Source organism: Oncorhynchus tshawytscha, linkage group LG02, assembly GCF_018296145.1.
Source record: "Oncorhynchus tshawytscha isolate Ot180627B linkage group LG02, Otsh_v2.0, whole genome shotgun sequence".
In the NCBI taxonomy this organism is placed as follows: domain Eukaryota; kingdom Metazoa; phylum Chordata; class Actinopteri; order Salmoniformes; family Salmonidae; genus Oncorhynchus; species Oncorhynchus tshawytscha.
The window spans coordinates 17297024-17321788 of record NC_056430.1 but is presented as its reverse complement, the minus strand read 5'-3'; the positions used below and the strand labels follow the sequence as shown (position 1 = coordinate 17321788).

The window sequence follows — 24765 nt, the reverse complement described above, 5'->3', positions numbered from 1 at the left end:
GGTATATAGAGATGACCAGTTTACAGAGGAGTATAGAGTGCAGTGATGTGTCCTATAAGGAGCATTGGTGGCAAATTTGATGGCCGAATGGTAAAGCACATCTAACTGCTCGAGCACCCTTACCTGCCGGTCTATAAATGTACGTCTCCGTAATCTAGCATGAGTAGGATGGTCCTCTGAATTTGGTTAATTTGGCAGCAGGGTTGATAGAGGAAACCAAGCTTTGAAAAACAACAAACCTCAGATTTCCCACTTCCTGGTTGGATTTTTCTCAGGTTTTCGCCTGCCATGAGTTCTGTTATACTCAGACATCATTCAAACAGTTTTAGAAACTTCAGTGTTTTCTATCCAATACTACTAATAATATGCATATATTAGCATCTGGGAATGAGTAGGAAGCAGTTTACTCTGGGCATGCATTTCATCCAAAAGTGAAAATGCTGCCCCCTATCCCAAAGAAGTTAAGAAGGAAAGAAATTCCACAAATGTTACTTTTAACAAGGCACACCTGTTAATTGAAATGCATTCCAGGTGACTACTTCGTGAAGCTGGTTAAGAGAATGCCAAGAGTGAAACTGTCATCAAGGCAAAAGGTGGCTACTTTGAATAATCTCAAATATAACATCTATTTTGATTTGTTGAACACTTCTTTTCCGTTACTACATGATTTAATGTGTTATTTAATAATTTTGATGTCCTATTGTGCTACAAAGTAGAAAATAGATTTACAAAAATAACGAAACTCTGGAATGAGTAGGTGTCAACTTTTTTTGTCCAATCTCATTGATCGTCTCAATAAAATATTACCAAATTATCCACGTTGAAATGACTGTGTGCTCAGTGAGTATGGCCCTGAGAAGTGTCTGACCTAGTTAGGCTGTTTATATAAAAAACTAGACCAGTGTATACAATATCCGCATTAGTGTACTAAAAACTATCCAGTCACCATCTTGCCAATATACAGTATAATATTGGATGTATTATACATGGTGGATATAATGACAACCTACTCGGCGACGTCCACTGCTTTACGCGTCTGCAGATATGTCGAACCGTACATATACAAACCAATTAATCCATTAATCGGACGATTTTTATTTTATTTATTTTATTTATTTATTTGTAATAATGACAATTACAACAATACTGAAAGAACACTTATTTTAACATAATATAATACATCAATAAAATCAATTTAGCCTCAAATAAATAATGAAAAATGTTCAATTTGGTTTAAATAATGCAAAAACAAAGCGTTGGAGAAGAAAGTAAAAGTGCAATATGTGCCATGTAAGAAAGCTAACGTTTAAGTTCCTTGCTCAGGACATGAGAACATATGAAAGCTGGTTCCTTTTAGTCTTCAATATTCCCAGCTAAGAAGTTTTAGGTTGTAGTTATTATAGGAATTATAGGACTATTTCTCTCTATACGATTTGTATTTCATATACCTTTGACTATTGGATGTTCTTATAGGCACTTTAGTATTGCCAATGTAACACTATAGCTTCCGTCCCTCTCCTCGCTCCTACCTGGGCTCGAACCAGGAACACAACGACAACAGCCACCCTCGAAGCAGCGTTACCCATGCAGTGCAAGGGGAACAACTACTCCAAGTCTCAGAGTGAGTGACGTTTGAAACGCTATTAGCACGCACCCCGCTAACTAGCTAGCCATTTCACATCGTTTACATGAGCATAATCTCGGGAGTTGATAGGCTTGAAGTCATAAACAGCGCAATGCTTGACGCACAACGAAGAGCTGCTGGCAAACGCACAAAGTGCAGTTTGAATGAATGTTTACGAGCCTGCTGGTGCCTACCACCGCTCAGTCAGACTGCTCTATCAAATCATAGACTTACTTATAACATAATACACAGAAATACGAGCCTTAGTTTCTGGATTCGACCATATTAATGACCTATCATCTCAAGAACAAGACGTTTATTCTTTCAGTGAAATACAGAATTGTTCTGTATTTTATCTAAGGGGTGGCATCCATTAGTCTAAATATTCCTGTTACATTGCACAACCTTCACTGTTATGTCATAATTACATAAAACACTGGCAAATTAGGCGGCCCAAACTGTTGCATACACACTGACTCTGCGTGCAATGAACGCAAGAGAAGTGACACAATTTCACCTGGTTAATATTGCCTGGTAACCCTGATTTCTTTTAGCTAAATATGCAGATTTAAAAATACATACATCAGTGTATTGATTTTAAGAAAGGCATTGATGTTCATGGTTAGGTACACATTGGAGCAACGATACGCACCGCATCGATTATATGCAACTCAGGACACGCTAGATAAACTAGTAATATCATCAACCATATGTAGTTAACTAGTGATTTATGATTGTTTTTTATAAGGTAAGTTTAATGCTAGCTAGCAACTTACCTTGGCTTACTGCGTTCGCGAAACAGGCAGTCTCCTTGTGGAGTGCAATGAGAGGCAGGTGGTTAGAGCGTTGGACTAGTTAACTATAAGGTTGCAAGATTGAATCCCTCGAGCTGACAAGGTGAGAATCTGTCATTCTGCTCCTGAACGAGGCAGTTAACCCACCGTTCCGAGGCAGTCATTGAAAATAAGAATGTGTTCTTAACTGACTTGCCTAGTTAAATAAAGATTAAATAAAGGTTTGAAAAAAAATAAAAACAAATCTGCCAAATCGGTCTCCAAAAATACTGATTTCTGATTATGAAAACTTGAATTCTGCCCTAAATAATCGGCCATTCCGATTAATCGGTCGACCTCTATTGAGTTCCCATAGTGATTTCACAGTCTGATACTGCTTCACATTGGCTGTTTGGACAGTGTGTCTGAAATTGCCATCGCTTCATTTGAACATCATGCACTTGGTTTTGGGAGATGATTGCTTTCATCGAGCTTTTAAATCTAAATGAAATGCCTAGTCTCATGATAGATCCTCTGGTTTAGTGATGACCTGTTATGCCCTTTTTATGAGCAATATCTTGTTGATTATTCCCTTTCGCCTGGAGGTGTTTCAACAGCAAAGGGCTAAAGCTACAGTGAGTCACACCATTACCTTCCCCTCTACTCTTCCTACACACCCAGATAAATAGTGTGCTCTCTTGGTAACCAAATTAGTTGAAGCTACCTGGAAAAGTGTGTGTGTGTGTGTGGGAGGGAGGGAGGGGTGATTTTGACTTTTGATACCATGTTTCTTATCACAATACTCAATACCATCACGATCCTCGATACCAAAATGGTACCACGGCAAAAAAAAGGTGTTAGCCAATGTCACAGAATGGCACTTGATTCAGACAGATCTTTTGAGCTCAATATTATTACATTTTAAATGATAGATTTCTTGCAAGCATATGACAGTTGGTGGCGCACGTCTCCTGAGCCGGAGGAGCCTGTAGAATACATTGTGGCCAGCCAGCAGGTCAAATGAGCGACTAATATTAACGAGTCACTCAGAAAAACTAATCATGACTCTCGAGTCCGTAATAAGTTGTTCAAAAATAACAAATTGTTGACGAACGGCATCATTGACTTGAGGTGGGGGGGACTAAAAGCGTCCGCATGCTTCCCAAAAACAGTTCGCTAGAGTTTGTGCATATATTATGACATCATTTAGACTTTTTTGTTTTCTGGAAGCAAGCCGAAGTTGGTAGCGGAAGTCTTCTCCCCTTCGTCTGTGATTGGTCTGTAGGGATACTTTAATAGTTTTTGTTTTCATGCAAAACATTTCATTGAGATACTGCACCAGACATCTTAGTCACGCGTCTTTACAGGCAACTAAGATCTCTGCAATGACAATTTAAGAAATCTAACTTGATATTCATTCGGACCTTTTTTGAGGAAGTGGATACTGGCTACGGTGTCTCAAAATGGACAAACGGTAATATTGCCGCTTCCCCCCCCCTCGTTTTTCAAGCGAAGGTCTTTTTAATTGAATATGCGAGCACACTCGTTCGGTTCAGCTAGGCGTCTGCCGAACTGAAGCATGTTGACGCCTTATGTGAATGTCACAAATCTTTATTCAATCCGCAATATTTTGCATTATCGTTAGCATATTATCACAAGGTCACTAGGGTTGTGAATTGATGTGGACTTCAGCTGTAAGCTACCAAGGAAAGTTAGCCTACAAAGCTGGTTACTACCGGTGTGTTCTAGCCTGTGTGGACATTGTTTTGCAAACACTAATGAACATTTTCTACATGCCACATTGCATTATTCAAGTGTGTTAACTTCTGTGTAGAATGAGTGGAGTGCTTACATGATGCAGCCCAGACTCCCAGTGGTTCCTCAGGACAGGTTAGAGCTAGCAATGGATAAGCAGTCACAGCACTGCTCTCGCGCTATAAGGGAACTATAAGCTGGGCTGCTCTACTCAGATTAGCATGGAAGGCTTCTAGAGAATGTCAGAGGAATTTATGACAATGACTGAGGCCTGGTGACTCATGATATCCTTGGTCAAATTCCACAGCTGATTGTGGTTCCTCCACTCTCTGTGACACCTTTGTCATTACTGGCGCTAACAGAATACTCAGCAGTAGTTCTCTCACTCTCGAATGGAATCTCTCTCCAGAAACAATGTAGAGCATTTCTCTCTGTAATGATTGAGTTAGCCATTGTTTTTCCTGGCAGTGAAAATATGGGCCACCAAGAGAGCACTGTCTGTGTACTGGTTTGTGACCCAGTGATGGAGCTTCAGGGTCACACACACAGAGCTGACAATGGCATTCTGTCCCCCTACTGCACACACACAGAGCGCTCTGACATCACATCAGCAGCCCTCTGCAAAGAGAACCTGCCCTGCCTGCCTGCCCTGTGCCAAACGGGTACATTGCCTTAGCAGAGCAGAGGCTAAGCTGGAGCGCCAACAAAAGATGAAACTATTGACCTGTGACTTAATCCTTTAATCCCCGCTATGCTATGGTGTTGTGCAACCTCAAATGCAGAGGATTTATCGTTCTGGGGAAAGGGCATGGTTTTATGATGGTGACCCGGCCGCCCCCTCTGCGATGTGCCATGAATGCCCATCATGCTCTTGGTGTGTGTGCTCAAGCTTTATGTTCGTCATAAACTCCTGTAGTCTGTTCTATACTATGTTATTGTGTGCTGTGCTGCATGCGTTTTCCATTGGACACTGGGCTGTGTCATCTCATGTACAGTACGGCCTTTTGAGCATTTAAAGAGGGAGGGGATGGAGCTTGCGGGCGGTGCCTGGATGGAGGTGCAGTAAAATGCTGGACGTCCACGAGTCAAAGAGCAGCTCTTCAACAGCAACCAGCTCCATCAGGCAGTAAATGCTTTAATATGCTGCTAATTATTTCTGAGAGATTGGATGTTGATTAAAAAGCGAAACGTTTTTAATTATAACTCAAATGTTAATGCCGTCCCAAGTGAAGAAAATGTTTAGGATTACGCGAGGAGAACTTCTAATAGACTGAACCAAAGCTCCACTCTTCCAATTTAGAATCTTGTTTATTTTTCTTGACTTTTAGCACTAAATGGGCTTAACTGCTGTTGTTTCGTTGGGTGTCATTTGATGTTATTGTATGTCATCAATGCCCAACCGGAGCTGCCTAGCCTGAACCCTGTCTCCATTTAAAATTCATGACATTCTAGCTCTGCAGGGATTTCTGATCATGCTTTGCCCACCCAGGTAATTCCTTTAACTCATGCTTGGGCAACTTCAGCTTGTTCTCATTTTAACACACTTCGGTTGCGACTTAATTGATTAGTTTTTGTCACATACACCGGATCGGTGCAGTGAAATGTGGTGTTTTACACGGTCAGCCGTAGTAGTACGGCACCCCTGGAGTAAATTAGGGTTAAGTGCCTTGCTCAAGGGGACATCGATAGATTTATCACTTTGTCTGCTCGGTTATTCGAACCAGCGGCCTTTTGGTTACTGGCCAAGCGCTCTAAACGCTAGGCTACCTGCCGCCCTTGGAAGAGTGCTTGTGCACAGTCATTTGTGAAGGGGATGATATTGGATTCACAAATACACCATATTGAGCTGGAACTCAAAATGAAGACACAGCAGTCTCTTGTTTTATTCAGGTAGAGTCTCTATACATTATAATTGCAGGAGGATTTAGAAGACTTCCTGATAATGTGAGTTTGCTGTAGCTACTGACGACACTGGAGCGAAACCTCTCTGGTCCTGAGGCAGTGCTAGTGCCAGCGCCTCCTTAGCTTGCTGCCTGCCTGCCCCAGAGCCAGGCTCAGGATTTAATTGTGGCTTATTGGACAGGATCTGGGGAATGCTGATGAGGGAAAGGCTCTCAATAATGCCACAAACGGTCCTCCTGCCAGTGCCTTAAGTGGTCTATTTGTGATTCAGCGTGCATGCTCTCTTTCTCTCTCCCTCTTCCGCTCCCTGTCTGACTGCCAGGCTGGCATGGAGTCGAGCTCCCAAGGGGTGAGTGTGTTAATGCGGGCCCCCAGGCCCGGGGAGCAGGGTAATTGGGTTCGCATGGTCGGTGTCAGGGCACCACCACCGCTCCCTACACAAAGGCCACCTCCCAGCCAAGCTGTTCAGGACAGAGAGACAAACCCCTCATCACTGGTGTAATTCATTGGAAAGGCTTATTGAATTACTGGAATGGTGTATGTGCTTTTTGTATGAGGGCCTGCTGCAGATTGCGCAATGAGCTGAGGGCCCTGTGTTTGCCTGCCTGCTTGCGTGTTCAGCTCTCTCTCTCAGCTCAGACGCTTGGCTCTGAACACTACCGTGAATAACGGCAGACGGCTGAGAAAATCTGTAATATCCCCAAATGGCGTAATTACTGCAGCTTCCATTCAGATAACCTCTTGTTTCCAGTGCCTGTTTGACCATGTCTGCATGTAGGGGTCACAGAGCCTGTTGTCTGCGTTGTGACAGGCTGGAGCTTTTTGGCTGGGCCTCATCCAGCCCTGACTGGATGGGCTGGTGTCTGCTGCAGCTTAATGTTGACATGCATGCACATCCATGTAGACTGATTTGTCTGGTTTGTTTGATACTAAGTGATTGGAGCCCCCTCTCTAGTATGTTATGCTCATAGCAACAAGAGTGAAGGTGTTCATTTCTTTGCCTGCTTGCCTTTTTCAGGTCCAGTGGGTTTAAAAGAAACCCAGCATTAAGTTTTGCAATGTTGACTAGTCTCTTCCACCTGGCTATGTGTAGCATTAAACTGACCCATACACCACACAGTGGCACTCTCCTCTAATTGGAAGTATAATTCTGAACTATGATGATCAGCCACTGGTGAGGTGGGAACAGGGGAATCGGAGAACCCAATATACTACATTCTACCGTTGGCTACTTCACTCAATCACCAGACCCAACCAACATAAAACAGGTTCTCAACACTAAAACAGAACTCGCCACCACAATCCTACCCCATACACACACTGTTAGGACCGCTGTCTGAAAATAGCTGCTGTCTCAGAGCCCAGCTTTGCTGTGGTCTTCAATAAGCCAACAATGTGCTCAGCAGTGTGAGCAGTGAAGTGATAATTGACACATCCTAAAAATTCAAGAAGGCTGTCGATAATGTTCCTTCTCTTCCTCTGAGTGGATTTAACAGAACCACTTTAAGACTTTAATTGACAAGGAATACTACCATTAAAGCCGTTGCCTTGGCACTGCCATTACGTACTTTTTAGTTTTTTAAAGATGATGAGACCCACTTGGGGCGTTCACGCGGCACCATTACAAAAGCTCACGTGGAATCACAATGGCCAGCCGTGTTGCTATTTTAGTTTCTGTTTAAAAAAACACAAGTCCTCCAATAAGCCCTGTGCCTCCAGGGCTGGAAAAAGTGAGGAATCTCACTTTGTCTGAAGGGCAGGTGAGCGTGGTTCCCACCCCTCCCTGTTTCCCCCCCTTGCATATCAGTAGGAAAACAAGGGCTTCTCCAGCGCTGGAACCAGGCTGTTGATATGGAAGGTATGGCCAGGGTTTCAGTGGAGAGAGATGATGCCAAAAGCTTGTTACCAGGTTACATCACTGTTGTTGTGAGTTGTGTGCCAGATCTTCAGGCGTAGCAGAGGGAGCTCGCAGAGCCATTCCTCTCTCCGTCGCCAAGCTACCGTCACGCTCTCCTCACACACACCAACAGGCCAGGCTGTGGGCAGTATTTAACCATCATCGGTATAAATATTTATTGTTAAGTGTTTGATTCTGTCAGGTTTGAATGCAGCGTTCATTAGGGCTTGGGAACTCGCAATACGATATTATCAACGTTACTTAGGTTCCGATATGTATTGTGATTGGACGTTCCAAACATATTGCTCACTATCTCTGCTGCATTGGGATAAGAGCATGAGAACTAGTTTCATCAGTAGTGGAAATAAGTGTTGAAAACGTGGCTTTCTATTGAAAAAGATGGAGAGCAAGTTATAGGATGAAATACTGGTGTTTTTGCATTGGTACTGCCAACTAGTGCAAGCTGGTACTATGGTACAAAAAGAACATCACGGTACCTATGGTACAAAAAGAACATCACGGTACCTATGGTAACAGAAAGAACATCACGGTACCTATGGTAACAAAAAGAACATCACGGTACCTTTGGTAACAAAAAGAACATCACGGTACCTTTGGTAACAAAAAGAACATCACGGTACCTTTGGTAACAAAAAGAACATCACGGTACCTTTGGTAACAAAAAGAACATCACGGTACCTTTGGTAACAAAGAACATCACGGTACCTTTGGTAACAAAAAGAACATCACGGTACCTTTGGTAACAAAAAGAACATCACGGTACCTTTGGTAACAAAAAGAACATCACGGTACCTTTGGTAACAAAAAGAACATCACGGTACCTTTGGTAACAAAAAGAACATCACGGTACCTTTGGTAACAAAAAGAACATCACGGTACCTTTGGTAACAAAAAGAACATCACGGTACCTTTGGTAACAAAGAACATCACGGTACCTTTGGTAACAAAGAACATCACGGTACCTTTGGTAACAAAAAGAACATCACGGTACCTTTGGTAACAAAAAGAACATCACGGTACCTTTGGTAACAAAAAGAACATCACGGTACCTTTGGTAACAAAAAGAACATCACGGTACCTTTGGTAACAAAAAGAACATCACGGTACCTTTGGTAACAAATCGATAATTGGAGTGAAATCGATAAAATATGGTCCAAAAATGAAACCGTGATATGTAACTGTATGCATTTTCATCATGTCTGGGTGTAAAGTGAATGTGTAGCACTAGTATCATGGCCATGAGTCTATTGTTGTTGTGTAGGCAGACAGACCTATGCTGCACTGAATTCTAAACTGTAACGGCTGCATGACTGGAGTAAAAAGTTCTTCATTGTAGAAATTGCAGATAAGTGCAGAAAAACACTGGTCTGGTACTCATCATGAGTTGTACGTCTGGAAATGTGACTGGAGGCTGGATATCTCTTTCTCTGGGATCGGAAATGATTCCGGGTTAAGAATACATCTACTAGGTTCTGTTGCGTGGTGAAGAAAACAACAGGTCGTTAAAGTAGGGATGTGACAAATGGATGATTTCTATGAACTGTTATACTGGTTTTCTTTTTAGCGGTTTCCCATTTAAAAGGCTAAGAAAAAAATCATACGATTTCAGGTCAATTCATTGTAATGGTTCCTTTTACTTCTGTATGACCTCCGGCCGGGTAATGAAGTTCAATCTACCATGACCCTTTACAGACACAGAAAGCAGCTACAGTAACGTGTGGATAATTGAACTTTTCAGACATAAAAAAGGGCGTCTGTCTCGTTTCAGACAGTAGAATTCTGCTTCAGCATATGTTATTTTGTTTCCCTGACAACAAATGTTGCTGATTGATGTGCTGATGTTTATTTTTTATGGTGTGATAGCTTGATGTTCCTTCTTTCTACTAAATGTCTTGGTAAGGAGCGTTATTTAACAAACTTTAAAGTACTTTTTTAGGCAAGTGGTCTGCCCGCAAGCAGGCTAGGATTGACAGTTCTGGTCGCCTAGTGTTGGAAGTTAGTCCCACTTCAGAAGCGACATTACTTTACAGACAAGTAAAATGCTGTTTCTCTTCAGAGAATGTTTTGTGTCGGCAGATTAAAAAGCCGTAGTGTAGCCAACCCTAACTGACTAACAAACATGCCGTAGTCAAGGTTCTTTCAAGGGGCCACATACCATTCTATCTGAAAAGGGTAATCGATACAGGCTATACCGGTAGCCTACTGTCATTTCATATTATGAGACAAAAACACCCCCACCCGCTCAGCAACCAAGACTACCCCGTCCTCGCAAGACCAGGGCCAGCTCAAGGGAGAAGGCAGAGGGGCGGGCGGGCGGGCGGGCCAGCTCGTGGGCGAAGGCAGAGGGGCGGGCGGGCGGGCCAGCTCGTGGGCGAAGGCAGAGGGGCGGGCGGGCGGGCCAGCTCGTGGGCGAAGGCAGAGGGGCGGGCGGGCGGGCCAGCTCGTGAGAGAAGGCAGAGGGGCGGGCAGAACCATTTGGATATGTATTAATTGTCTTGCATGCCTCGCAAATTCACAAGTAGCCAAATGTTTTCCTCTTCCTCTCTGGTTTTACATGTATTGCACAACTTTCCCTCGGCCTTTATAGCCATATAGCCATATAGCCTCTGGTTGGGCTATAACATGGATACTGTTTTGTGATAACGGCACTGTGATTGTAATGTTGTGGGGGGGGGTTCGGTAAGGGATTTTTCTTAACGTTAAAGATCCCACCTTCATTTAAACGTTTAAAGGTACTTGAAATAGCCTATATGGAGCTATAAGTAGGTACTGAAACTATGGAACGCTTGCCAAGTGTAGGCGTCTGCAACAATTCAGCAGGGTTTGGAATGTGGGAGGGGTGAGTTTCCAACACAATTCCTCTCCTCCATTCTCTCACAACACCACAAAGGAGACAGTGTATTCTACTGTGATGTTAAGGTGAGGACTGCAGGCTGTCATTACTCACCCTATTGCCTCACTGAGGATGAAGGGTTTGGCACTACATGTCTGCACTGTTTGATTGAGACATCAGCCTTAGGTACAAACACATGACAGTGATTCAGTCAATGCTCTTTGTGCAATAAAAAGGTAGGGAACTCTTGTCAAGAATTTGTTCGATTAAAATATTTAATGTCCACCTCCTAATACCAAATCAGCCATTAATCCGAGGGGGATCAAACCGAGAGAAGCTGATCCCAGAGAGAAGCTGTTTGTGGGTTCTTCCACTCAGTTGCGCGCCTCTGAATATAAATGAATTTGTCCAGGTGTTTCTTCCACTCAGTTCAAGTGTGCACCACACTCAAAATGTATTTAAATATGAGGAAAACCCCTGGTTTGTGAAAGCGACAGTGACGGCCTTAGCCGGATCAAAGTGGGTCTGTGTGTGGAGTGGTAATCTCTTACCTGTGGCTCCTAAGTGTTGTGGCTAGAGGTCGACCGATTATGATTTTTCAACGCCGATACCAATTATTGGAGGACAAAAAAGCCGATACCGATTTAATCGGCTGATTTTTAAAATGTATACAGTGGGGGGGGGGAAGTATTTAGTCAGCCACCAATTGTGCAAGTTCTCCCACTTAAAAAGATGAGAGGCCTGTAATTTCCATCATAGATACACTTCAACTCTGCCAGACAAAATGAGAAAAAGAAATCCAGAAAATCACATTGTAGGATTTTTAATGAATTTATATGCAAATTATGGTGGAAAATAAGTATTTGGTCATCTACAAACAAGCAAGATTTCTGGCTCTCACAGAACTGTAACTTATTTAAGAGGCTCCTCTGTCCTCCACTCGTTACCTGTATTAATGGCACCTGTTTGAACTTGTTATCAGTATAAAAGACACCTGTCCACAACCTCAGTCACACTCCAAACTCCACTATGACCAAGACCAAAGAGCTGTCAAAGGACACCAGAAACAAAATTGTAGACCTGCACCAGGCTGGGAAGACTGAATCTGCAATAGGTAAGCAGCTTTGTTTGAAGAAATCAACTGTGGGAGCAATTATTAGGAAATGGAAGACATGCAAGACCACTGATAATCTCCCTCGATCTCAGGCTCCACGCAAGATCTCACCCCGTGGGGTCAAAATGATCACAAGAACGGTGAGCAAAAATCCCAGAACCACACGGGGGGACCTAGTGAATGACCTGCAGAGAGCTGGGACCAAAGTAACAAAGCCTACCATCAGTAACACACTACGCCGCCAGGGACTCAAATCCTGCAGTGCCAGACGTGTCCCCCTGCTTAAGCCAGTACATGTCCAGGCCCGTCTGAAGTTTGCTAGAGAGCATTTGGATGATCCAGAAGAAGATTGGGAGAATGTCATTTGGTCAGATGAAACCAAAATATAACTTTTTGGTAAAAACTCAACTCGTCGTGTTTGGAGGACAAAGAATGCTGAGTTGCATCCAAAGAACACCATACCTACTGTGAAGCATGGGGTGGAAATATGGAAGCATGGGGTGGAAACATCATGCTTTGGGGCTGTTTTTCTGCAAAGGGATCAGAACGACTGATCCGTGTAAAGGAAAGAATGAATGGGGCCATGTATCATGAGATTTTGAGTGAAAACCTCCTTCCATCAGCAAGGGCATTGAAGATGAAACGTGGCTGGGTCTTTCAGCATGACAATGATCCCAAACACACCGCCCGGGCAACGAAGGAGTGGCTTCGTAAGAAGCATTTCAAGGTCCTGGAGTGGCCTAGCCAGTCTCCAGATCTCAACCCCATAGAAAATCTTTGGAGGGAGTTGAAAGTCCGTGTTGCTCAGCAACAGCCCCCAAACATCACTGCTCTAGAGGAGATCTGCATGGAGGAATGGGCCAAAATACCAGTAACGGTGTGTGAAGACTTACAGAAAACATTTGACCTCTGTCATTGCCAACAAAGGGTACATAACAAAGTATTGAAACTTTTGTTATTGACCAAATACTTATTTTCCACCATAATTTGCAAATATATTCATTTAAAATCCTACAATGTGATTTTCTGGATTTTTTTTTTCTCTCATTTTGTCTGTCATAGTTCAAGTGTACCTATGATAAATTACAGGCCTCATCTTTTTAAGTGGGAGAACTTGCACAACTGGTAGCTGACTAAATAATACTTTTTTGCCCCACTCTACCTTTGAATATTACGAGCCTGCTGCTGCCTACCACCCCTCAGTCAGACTGCTATAACTATAATAAACACACAGAAATACGAGCCTTAGGTCAAATCCGGAAACTATCACCTCAAACAAAACGTTTTTTCCGTTCAGTATTTTATCTAACGGGTGGCATTCCATGAGTCTATTCCTGTTACATTGCACAAGAGAAGTGACACAATTTCACCTGGTTAATATTGCCTGCTAACCTGGATTTCTTTTAGCTAAATATGCAGGTTTAAAAATATATACTTGTGTGTTGATTTTAAAGGCATTGATGTTTATGGTTAAGTACACATTGGAGCAACGACAGTCGTTGATCGTTTTTTATAAGATAAGTTTAATGCTAGCTAGCAACTTAACTTGGCTTACTGCGTTCGCGTAACAGGCAGGCTCCTTGTGAGGCAGGGGGTTAGAGCGTTGAACTAGTTAACTGTAAGGTTGCAAGATGAAATCCCCCGAGCTGACAAGGTAAAAATCTGTCATTTTGCCTCGTTCCTAGACCGTCATTTAAAATAAGAATGTGTTCTTAACTGACTTGCCTAGTTAAATAAAGGTGTAAACATTTTATTTTTTTAAATGGCAAAATCGGCGCCAAAAAAATACCGATTTCCGATTGTTATGAACCTAATTTATCAGCCATTCCGAATAATCGGTCGACCTCTAGTTGAGGCCTGAACTCTCTGACCTCTGGATAGATATGATGTTGCCAGCACGTTCATGCCTCTCCACTGCCCCCCCCCCCCGGCTGGCAACCCCAGACCATGCCTAGCCTGTGGTACATCTGCATCGTTCCTCCCCAGCATCGGCAGGCCGGGGCCTGTCTCTCTCTGAGGCTCAGCCCTACCCCTGGCTGCCTGTCTGTCACGGAACCTTGCCCTAATGAAGGCAGAAGGGCTGCTGTGCTACTGCCTGCTCTTCATCATTCCTGCCACAGCCAAGGTTCACTAATTAAGACGCTCGGCCCTGCACATTATAAAGCATCTGGGTCATTAGCATGGGGTCAAATGGCATTCGGGGGGGGGCACTGTCATCAACCTGCTGGCTGACCTCTCATGGCGAGCCAACGGGGTTTTGGCTGCATCCTAGCCCTGCTTCATAATTAGAATGCAGTGGATCACTGCCACTGTGTTACAGGTTAGGACCGGCTCCAGAGAGCGACGCACAGGTTAGGACCGGCTCCAGAGAGCGACGCACAGGTTAGGACCGGCTCCAGAGAGCGACGCACAGGTTAGGACCGGCTCCAGAGAGCGACGCACAGGTTAGGACCGGCTCCAGAGAGCGACGCACAGGTTAGGACCGGCTCCAGAGAGCGACGCGCACACAGACACATGACAGACCATGCAGGGTTAGTTAGGGTGAGCTTTAGACACCGAGTGATGTGGCTTGTGTTGAAATGCAATAATTTGATTAACAATCTGGGATTCCTGTGTTCAATGGTACTTAATGAGAATACGGTATTTATTTGCTCTAGGAGAGGGTTGGGCGCCGACCGTGCCGCTCTGCCATCATTTTATCATGATGAATCACTCTCATTAGCAGGTCCTGACTCACCTTTTATTTCAATTAGCTCCAGAGCCACTGTGGTGTTTGGTAGTGTCATGTAATAAAGCAGCAGTGAGCTATAAGTGCTGCTACTGCATCTCCTTTCAGATCGGGGTCTGTTACCACTAGACTGAGGTTTCAGTCGGTGAACTGTGGCTGCACACTAACCTAGTCTCTGTCAAGGGCATTCCTACTGCCCCTCAAACCCTCAGCGAGCGGCCTGTGAGGTATTTAATACAGCAAGGCGGGCTTATGAGGACACATACAGAGTGGAGATTCCGCTCTCTTTCTCCTGCAGGACTTTCTCTCCGTCATAGTGCGGTGTCTCTACAAAGGGGCTTGTTTTGCATGGCGGCATGCGTTCACCTATCTATGCCTGTACATTTAGGCCTCTCTCTGGTTTAAAATAGAAGCAGTGCCGCGATCGCAGAGAAAAGCTGTTTGTGGGTGCTGAGGACTGTGGTTGGCACAACTGCACAGGGCTGCTTGTTTACGTCAGAGGCTCCGCCTGTGGGAGAGAAAGGGGAGGGGAGTTTACTAACCTCACGAGGGTCGCAATTCCTCATGAGCCATTCCACCATTTCGCTGGCAGTTGTGAAAACAATTCCCCATCTAGCATGGGCAGCAGAGCAGAGTGGGCAGGGAGAGGTGGGATATTTGGGGTTAGAGTACCTGTGTGCTGGCCTGGGATCAGGGGTTATGAGTAGTTGCTAGACAGCCCTGCCTGGTGTTATGAACACGATTCTGATTGTTTCTGTGACCACATAGAGAAACTAAACTGCACTACCATAGCTCAGGAGTGTAACTGAAGACATGGCACAGACTTGGGGCCAGACTGAGTCAATCAAACCTGCCGGTGTCCAGTATATGTTTAAAAAACAACCATGCCTATATGCTAGTGATGGAGGAAAAAATCAGTACATTTACAATATTGTCCAAAAATAATATTGGGATTTATCAATATTTGACTGTAAAAAACTAAAACTATGAATATATTCACACGTACGTGTATGTTTTCCTTCTCCTTTAGTTAGCACTAGTGGGCTGTACTTGCTCCAGAAGTTCTGTGTTTTCAACCCAAAGCTTGTTCTCCATTTCTTTCCTATTAGTGAGCCAACATGTCTTCAGCACTTATTGATAAACTCGTTTTGTCATGCTCTCCCTCTGCTGCAGACATATGGTGAGCAGTATGTGTGGAACATCAAATCACAATAAAATAGAAGTATCGAATCGAAATACATATATAGAATCGTGAGAATCTCTCTTAACCGCAGGTAGCCTAGTGGTTAAGAGCGTTGGGACAATAACCGAAAGGTTGCTGGGTCGAATCCCCGTGCCAACTAAGTGAAAAATTGGTCTGCGCTGTTGAGCAAGGCACTTAATCCTAATTGCTCCCGTAAGAGCGTCTGCTAAATGACTAAAATGGCAATGTAAATATTGTATTGGCACTTAGTGTCATTATTTATTTTATTGCCAGGTCCCTGGCATTTCCCAACCCGTCTATATTCACATGAAAAATGGGAAGCATCCACATGTTATGGGAGCCCTGGTATTTTGAAAGTACCAAAAACCAGTCTGCAGTGTACAGTTTCACTACAGGAAATATGGAACTAATTTGATGCTTAGCTAGCTGCCAGACATGTTTGTGTAATTAGTTATGCTCAACCAACCTCATTGTTAGTGTAATTTCCAAATGTGAGTAGCTGGACTAAAAACTCTGCTTCTTCTTCATCTTCTAGGTTTCACTCAGACAGCTAGATCGCTGAAGCCCTGAGCTGGGGGAGCCCTGTCCTCAGCCTCCACTCAACTCACCTGGCTTGCATTTTACCCATCAACCCCCTTCTACCACGCAGACTCGCCGCAGCCCAGCCTGTCGTCACTATGACGTCGGAGCTGGAGAGTAGTCTGACCTCCATGGATTGGCTGCCTCAGCTGACCATGCGGGCAGCCATCCAGAAGGCTGATGCCCAGGGGCACCACGGGGGGCCGGGCATGGGCAAGAAGAGTGCAATGCTGGACCCCAACACCACTCTGGACCAGGAAGAGGTCCAGCAGCACAAAGACGGCAAGCCGCCCTACAGCTACGCCAGCCTCATCACCTTCGCCATCAACAGCTCGCCTAAGAAGAAGATGACCCTGAGTGAGATCTACCAGTGGATCTGTGACAACTTCCCCTACTACCGGGAGGCAGGCAGCGGCTGGAAGGTAAGATGATGGACAGAAAGGAGCTGGAGGAGAATGGATGTCATTCTGAGCTGATGTCATGACAGAGTGTATGAGATGGTTTGTAGACATGGAGTTAGACATAAAGCTAACTGTCATTCATAATAATCACCCACACTGTTATTTCACTAAAGCTCAAAGTGAGACTACCCACTCTTTATCCCCTAAGTGCCTTACATCTTTGAGTGAAATAATAGGAGCAGCCCTGAGAACTGTGTGAAGTGTACAATTCTGGATGAATATTCAGAGCGAGAGATGGCCCTATCTGAGCGAACACAGACTAAATAGCCCATTCATGGGTGGTATTATTCATTGCAGTTGCCTTGATAGGAGAAAGCCATTATGTAGGAGAGAGAGCCAGTGCTGTGTCATCTCAAGGAGCACGTGATATACAGAGATGAAGCTATGCTGATTGCCTTTTACAGAGCCCAGATAGAAAGTGATATTGTTTTTTCCAGTCAGTGACATTTATATGGACTAGAATGTGAGGCTCTGCTTTATTGCAGCCAGGCACAATGTATGTAGCCCGTTTCCTGTGTGTGAGAGCAAGTGCATGTGAATCTATGGAAGGGGAAGAACGTATCCAACGATATTATAAAATTGGGTTGAGTTGGTGTCATGTCAACTCTGTAGATATGCGATATCTTGCTAAGGATACTAAACTTTAGTGGATAATGACCTTTTGAACATATTTTAACATCTGTACTTTATGGTGATGTTGACTTGTATTCAGGTTGACAATCTTCAGGTTGTGATGTTAAAAATGTAATGGCACTACACATGTTTTACTCCCTATTAATTTATTTCCATTTTCTAAGAGCAAAAGCATGTAGTTCAGTTAGCAGGGTACTAGTCCTGGGGATGCAATCTGCAACAGTAGTCATCCTATCCTCCTACGTTGTATCTACTAGGATATGAATGCACCTATAGCGTGTGTTCTAGTTCCTTTTTAGTGGGCGTGTGTGAGGTTTGTTGTGAGCATGTCTGGGTGAGGTGAATGTAGGTCGGATGCAGTCATCGCTCCGCTATTCCCCCAGTGATGTCGGCGCGCTACAGGAATTTAGGAGCCAGAGCACGCACACGTCTGCTCTGTATGATAATGCAGGCGGTGCCGCCGAGATGAGATCGGGCTCATCCAGGCGCCGACAACTCATTTAATCATCTCAATAGAACTCCATTAGCCTACGCTTTTAAGAAATATCAATAAGTGCTGTCAATAAGAACAGATAATTCATCAAGGTCAAAAAAAATATGAATGCTGCGTTTGAAGGAGTGAATATGCACACAGCGACCACGAGCAGGCATTTAGACAGAGGCTATCTTACACACTCTCTACGCACCTTTTTGACTATGTTTTTAACTCTGAAGTGATGCAGAAGAGTCATGGTGTGGGCCTGTGCTGTAGGGCAGGCGCTATAAGTTAAAGGTGTTGTTAGGGGACCAGCTAGAAACGCACGGGCTCTTCCTGCATTAAATGTATTGTTGAACCAGTATGCCTCTTACAAGAACACTTGCCTAAGGATGCATCATCCTTTCTGTAGTTTCCCCCTCATCCCATCGTATCTATTTGTACCAACATCACCGAGCAGGTTACATGATAGAATCATGTATGTACATTTTATAGAGCTTCTTGTATTCTAAAATGGACCCCTCTCTGTGTGGAGTCCTATCCTCCGTTCACTTCAATTCAATCTTGCTGCTCAATCCCATCCATTCGAGTCCACGTCATTTCAATATTGGCTATGTGGAGCTGGCCCTAATGACTTTCTCCAGATTAAATGGCGAATAAGAGCGATCCGGTCTCTCCCAGGTTAGGAGGTGTCTCCTATCAGAAGCTCTCGCCTGTTGAGACTTTTTAATGCTATCAAGACGTTAGGCTGTGGGTCAGTTTCTAAGCTTATGTGTTTGACACTGTCTGGCTCCTTCCTGAGCGTCCACTAATGAATTTAAAGCGATCATGTCCTGCCTGGGTGTCGAACTTTGTCCCTGCCGTGACTTGCTTTCTCCGAGCAGCCTATTGCAGGGGTTCACACACTCTTTTTGGAACACAACCCAATTTTAATATCTGAAAATTCTCGCCAGCCCAACTATGTGAAAAAAATGTAATTCACATGAATGTTTACTTTTTTATTTGGGGCTGTAGCAGTCAATTGAAAAACATTAACACTTTCTGATTGTCTTCTCAACTCACTATCACATACTTTTAAAGTGGGGCAATGGAAGTCTATTGCAAAAGAGTCTGACATAATGGAGGTTATTTCACCACCACTAATGAGATGGGTGTGCTTGATGCATGTCGCGTCAGAGCTTCTCCAACCTGGATGGATATTTGGCTTTAATGCAGAGGAGAGCACTGAATCCAGCTTTACACAGATCTCACCTGGCTCAGGGTACCATGGGTTTTATGGAGCTTTCAGTACAACTGGGAACTCAAATTGTCAGTAATCTTCATGTCGGAAATTCAGACCTCTTGAAAGGTTCCCGAGTTGGAATTCTGAGTTGGATGACCGTTAAACTATTTTTCTCAGTCTGAGCCCTTTTTTCCCCCGTGTTCCCAGTTGTCTTGAACGCAGCATTAATGCTCAGAGGGAGACTGCAGGAACCAAAACTCCTCCGTAGTGACCTGTGAATGCGTTGTGACCAAATGCTGCAGACATGACAGCTCGATCAGCTGTTCAATTTCACTTACCGGCATGTCAATTGAGCCAGGATCACAGTCAAATGGATTGGGAAGTAGGTCCTCTTACATTGGGAAGTAAAGTCCTCTTACAAGCATTGGAGGTGAGCAGTCATTACTCGTGTGGGACACCAGCCTGGACACTTACCGATGTTGTCTGTTAGAAACATGCACCGCCAAGGGAACGGGAATGGTTCACTTTTGAGAAACTCTCTCCAATTATAATTCTCTCCTCTGAATACACTGATTTGGTCACTCATCTGTAGAATATATATTTCCTCTGCATTCTTGTATTCAATTTCCCAAATCTTTCTGTTACATAGGCAAGTGGACACCTTTTCTTTTCATTACACAAGGTCAACCAAGTCTTTTTTTAAATATATTATTATTATTTTTTACATCCATTGTGAATGACAACAGTTCCTCTCTCAATGCGAAGAATCTTTCCAGCACTCCCCCTCGATAACCACCAAGCCTTGGTGTGAAAAAGAACATTGTCATGCTCTAATCCCATATCTCCACATCGTGGAGGAGGCGCGCAGTGGATGTGATTTGAGGTAGTTTACAATTGAAGTTACCTCCTGCAGTATCTCTGAGTTCTGTGCTCAGCTCTTTTGCCGCTAGTTGCTCTCGGTGTATCATACAATGTGTCCATATGGCAGAGGCAGACACATTCAGAACTAGCAGGCAGAGGCCTGCCCTCTGTCCCGCCATGGATGGAGCCCTATCTGTGCAAAATAACCCACCATTCCATCCCATGGAATCTGTTTTTCGTCAATATAGTCACGCAGCATAATGAACATCCCCTGTGCTGTTTCTTGCTTGGGAATTGTGAGACTGAACAATATGTAGCATCCCCTGCAAGTATAGCGAACAAAAATCAATGCATGGTCATCTCGGCCCTCACAGCTAATGTCCGTTTTGAAGTTTGAGTTCAATCAGTTTCCTCTTGATTGCTTTTAATAGCATACATTCTTTGTTTAACAGTGTTATCTGACAAAAGTATTGATGTGAGTTTCTGTGCCTCTGCCTCCCCACACATTGTTTTCACTGTATCAATTGCGTCCAGTAATATCAACGTCTCTGCAATAGTGTGGTTTCATAGCATAGCAGGCCTAGCCTTTCACCGTGGGAATGATTCAAGTGCAACGCTCAAGTGTGCCCTTTTCCTGTGATCATTTCTATTTTTAAGGTAAACCACATTACAATGATTTTGAGATTCAAAGATGATTTTTTTTCCCCCCCGGATTTTGGAAATTCTCCCGCTACCACATTTCATATCAGACGACGCCACATGAGGTCGCGACCCGTAGTTTGGGAACTGTTAGGCTACCGCTGAAATGCATTAGTTTGGGATCCTTAGTGGTGCAACACGCATAAACCTCAGTGTACAGGTATTAAATGTCTAGAAACTAGAGAATTACCGGGATCCCACCCAGTCAATGCAAAAGCGCTTATTATCTGCAGAGATTTGAAATCCATGTTTACAAAACAGGTTTATAATCCCGCTAAGAACCGGCCGTCTAATCTGATCATGTCCTCTGAAAACGTGTCTCCAGCGGAGCCACGCCCACAGATGACACCGCAAACTCCTCTTTGCTCCACTCCAACTCCGGGAAACAGGATTGTGTTAGTAGGGCTGGCACAGTTACCTAGAACTGTGTAACCAATGGCTAGAGATGAAGACATTCATTAAAAAAACAGCCATAACCTTCCAACAAAATTATACACACTACCAGTCAAAAGTTTTAGAACACCTACTTATTCAGGAGTTGTATTTTATTTGTACTATTTTCTTCATTGTAGAATAATAGTGAAGACATCAAAACTATAAAATAACACATGGAATCATGTTGTAACCAAAAAAGTGTGTTCGAGTTTCTTCAAATTGCCACCCTTTGCATTGATGACAGCTTTGCACAGGCTTGGCATTCTCTCAACCAGCTTCACCTGGAATGCATTTCCAACAATCTTGAAGGAGTTCCCACATATGCTGAGCTCTTGTTGGCTGCTTTTCCTTCACTCTGTGGTTCGACTCATCCCAAACCATCTCATTTGGGTTGAGGATGGGTGATTGTGGATGCCAGGTCATCTGATGCAGCACTCATCACTCTCCTTCTTGGTCAAATAAACCTTACAGAGCCTGGAGGTGTATTGGGTCATGTTGAAAAACAAATAATAGTCCCACTAAGCGCAAATCAGATGGATGGTGTATCGCTGCAGAATGCTGTGCTAGCCATGCTGGTTAAGTGTGCCTTGAATTCTAAATAATTCAGTGTCACCAGCAAAGCAACCCCACACCATCACACCACCTCTTTCATGCTTTATGGTGGGAAATACACATGCGGAAATCTGTTCACCCACACCGCCTCTCACAAAGACACGGCGGTTGGAACCAATTTGGACAGATTTCAACCGGTCTAATGTCCATTGCTCGTGTTTCTTGGCGAGAAAAAAAATCACAAATGATCTTGTAACATGGCACACCTGTTAATTGAAATGCATTCCAGGTGACTACCTCATGAAGCTGGTTGAGAGAATGGCGAGAGTGTGCGAAGCTGTGAAGGCAAAGGGTGGCTACTTTGAAGAATATAAAATGAATATTTTTTTCTCTAACACATTTTTGGTTACTACATGATTCCATATGTGCTATGTCATAGTTTTGTAATGTAGAAAATAGTAAAAATAAAGAAAAACCCTTGAATGAGTAGGTGTTCTAAAACTTTTGACTGGTGGTGTGTATATGTAATTATTTATACAGAACAAAAATATAAGCTCAACATGCAACAATTTCTAAGACTTTACTGAGTTACACTTTAAGGAAATCAGTCAATTCATATAAACCCACTTGGGAACCAGGCCCAGCCAGTCAAAATTAGTTTTTCGACACAAATGCCATTATTACAGACCGATATACTCCTCTGTGGAGGTCTTGGGCTGGCCTGGTTACTCATGGTCTGTGGTTGTGAGGTCGATATTGTCCAAACAACACAATACATAGTAAATTATATCCGACTATCAATTATTTTAGATTTTTTTCCCCATCCCTATTGGCCCCTTGATTTGTCATTAGACTTCGCTAGATTATGTTTTGCTGTTGCCACGACAACGTCACAGCACCAATTTGCCTGCGGTCCCCGACATAGCATTTTCAAACCCCTCTCCCGCCGCACACCGGGAGAATGGTTTGGAACCTCTAACCCTGGCAATTTGACTGGTAAACTCATGGGTACACTCCCAATGGCTGTCTGGTATTGTGATGCAACTTCCATTGTAATGTAAAATGTTCATTGAAATTATGTTAACTGATGTGGCACATGCAATGGAATGTATTTTTTTTAAAATGTCAGTCACGTTTAATCAACAAATCACACCACGTTGATGGATACACTACCTGCTTTTACTTCCTGTATTTACTTCTGCTTTGCTCCTCACAATGGCCGGCACTCCACCCATTATGCCATCATTGACTTGAATGCCCCTGATCTCCATATACATACTGTTGTATTATTGCAGTACATGCAGTCTAAATGTGCAAAAAAATGTATAATATATTTTTGTATATATAAAAATGATGGGGACTGCAGTCATTTGGCTGGCCAATTAGTCATCCAAAATTTCATGACTGACACAGGCTTATGTGTTAGTGCTCTCAGTTCTCTCCAAAGGAGTCCCCTTGGCAACAGTATAGATGGAGACTTTCCACAATATACACACACACACACACCTCATCCAACAGCTTCTGACTGTGTTGCCACCCACTCCCATCTCAAATATTGCTCCCCACACCGATTGTCGTCCAGAGTAGGCAGAAACTCTTTCCCTGCAGAAGATTCCCTACTGCGTCTCTCGCAGGTGAGGGATGCCAAAGAAAATGTAGAGCAATTCTCAACCAGTTTAAAAATTCCTGAAATATTTGCTTTTGAGGAGATTGTTACTACTGGTATGATTTCCACACCTGCGTGCAGGGAAGCTGAAAAAAATTATGCATGTGGCCGCTGATTGCCCAACAAACACCATCTCCCCTACTGCAGCCACAGCTACTGTGACATGTTAATAGAGACATGTCTCCTCCAGTGTCTATGTCGGCCAGTCTGTAGACTAGAGCTGGGGTGTGGTGTTGCCTTCTGCAGTGGCCCTGGACAGAGCTCGCCTCTGATCTCATTATAAAATGCAAATACACAGCGCCCTAAACAGATCAAAGGTTGGTCTTCCTATTGGATGGTGCGGGCTTAATATTGACAGCCTGGAGACTTCTCTATTTTTTTTAAGAGGTGATTTGGAGAGCTGACGTTCCTCCGGGACATTATTTACTTTGGAGAGAATGTTGTTGCTCACTACTGTAGTGACTGACTACAGCACAGAAATCCCAGGGAGCTCCTTCTGTTGCTTATTTAAATGTGATCAGCCAGGTAAGAGTATTTGCACTTTCCTCTGCACCAAGCTTGGGTTTCAGGGCGTGGAATGGGAAAGTGTCAAATTGCTTCAATGCTAAACTGTGATGCCTCCATCTGCTCATCCAGCCTGTATCATCATTACGCTGTTAAGCAAGCATTTCCATTTTAAAAGCTTTGCTGATATTGAATAATTCAACAGCTCAGATACACATTTAGGCAGTAGCCTAACACTAAAGCTCATTTTTCCTTATCCAAAAAATCTGACATTTTAGAACCCCGTCTTATCATGCTGTATCAAAGGGAGTGCAGTGCAAGTGAGAGCCTTGTTTTTTGAGGTGCATGTGGGAATATCTTTAGCGACTCCGTCTTTCGCCAGATTGCTGTAATTTGTAGATGCAGCAGAAGTGGATGTGTGGTGGCCTGGTGGCGGTAGGGATTCATTTGGCAGCCGGTTTGGTCCTCCTGTGAGCCGGTTTCCCGTGTTACCCACCAGCCTCACCTTAAACCCTCCTCTGCTACTGCCACCCACCGCCTCCCCACTGCTCACGCTCTGCCCCTCAGAGTGGGCGGAGAGGACATGCCGGTTGACATGCCCTGGATCCATTTGGCAGGAGCTGCTGTCCCCACACCCCGCTGAGTGAAGAGTCAACTACAGTGAGGAGGAACATGAAAGGGCTCTGGGAACGTCTCTTTTGTGGCCTGTATGTACTGATTTAGACTCTGTTCTTATATGTAACAGTATCTCTTCCCTGCTCATGACCATGACTTCACAGTTCAGTCTTATCTATAGGTCGCATATAGCCTAATCATGAGCTTTTTAG

The 24765-nt window shown here is 43.8% G+C and overlaps 1 protein-coding gene across 5 annotated transcripts in view; it reads left to right on the top strand.

Moving 5' to 3' along the window:
• The window catches only part of LOC112220724 (forkhead box protein J3), a 167447-nt gene that overhangs the window by 83111 nt on the left and 59571 nt on the right, over positions 1–24765 (top strand). Inside the window, exons 1-2 of one of the 5 annotated variants that reach the window (XM_042331388.1) lie at positions 575–593; positions 16387–16852. In XM_042331388.1, coding sequence (XP_042187322.1) covers positions 16529–16852 — 324 coding nt within the window. In that variant the 5' untranslated portion in view covers positions 575–593; positions 16387–16528. Of the gene's footprint in view, positions 1–574; positions 594–3913; positions 5279–5817; positions 8117–13663; positions 14240–14270; positions 16853–24765 lie in introns of those variants that run through there. The other 4 variants (XM_042331385.1, XM_042331387.1, XM_042331384.1 and 1 more) reach the window with 4 other exon arrangements.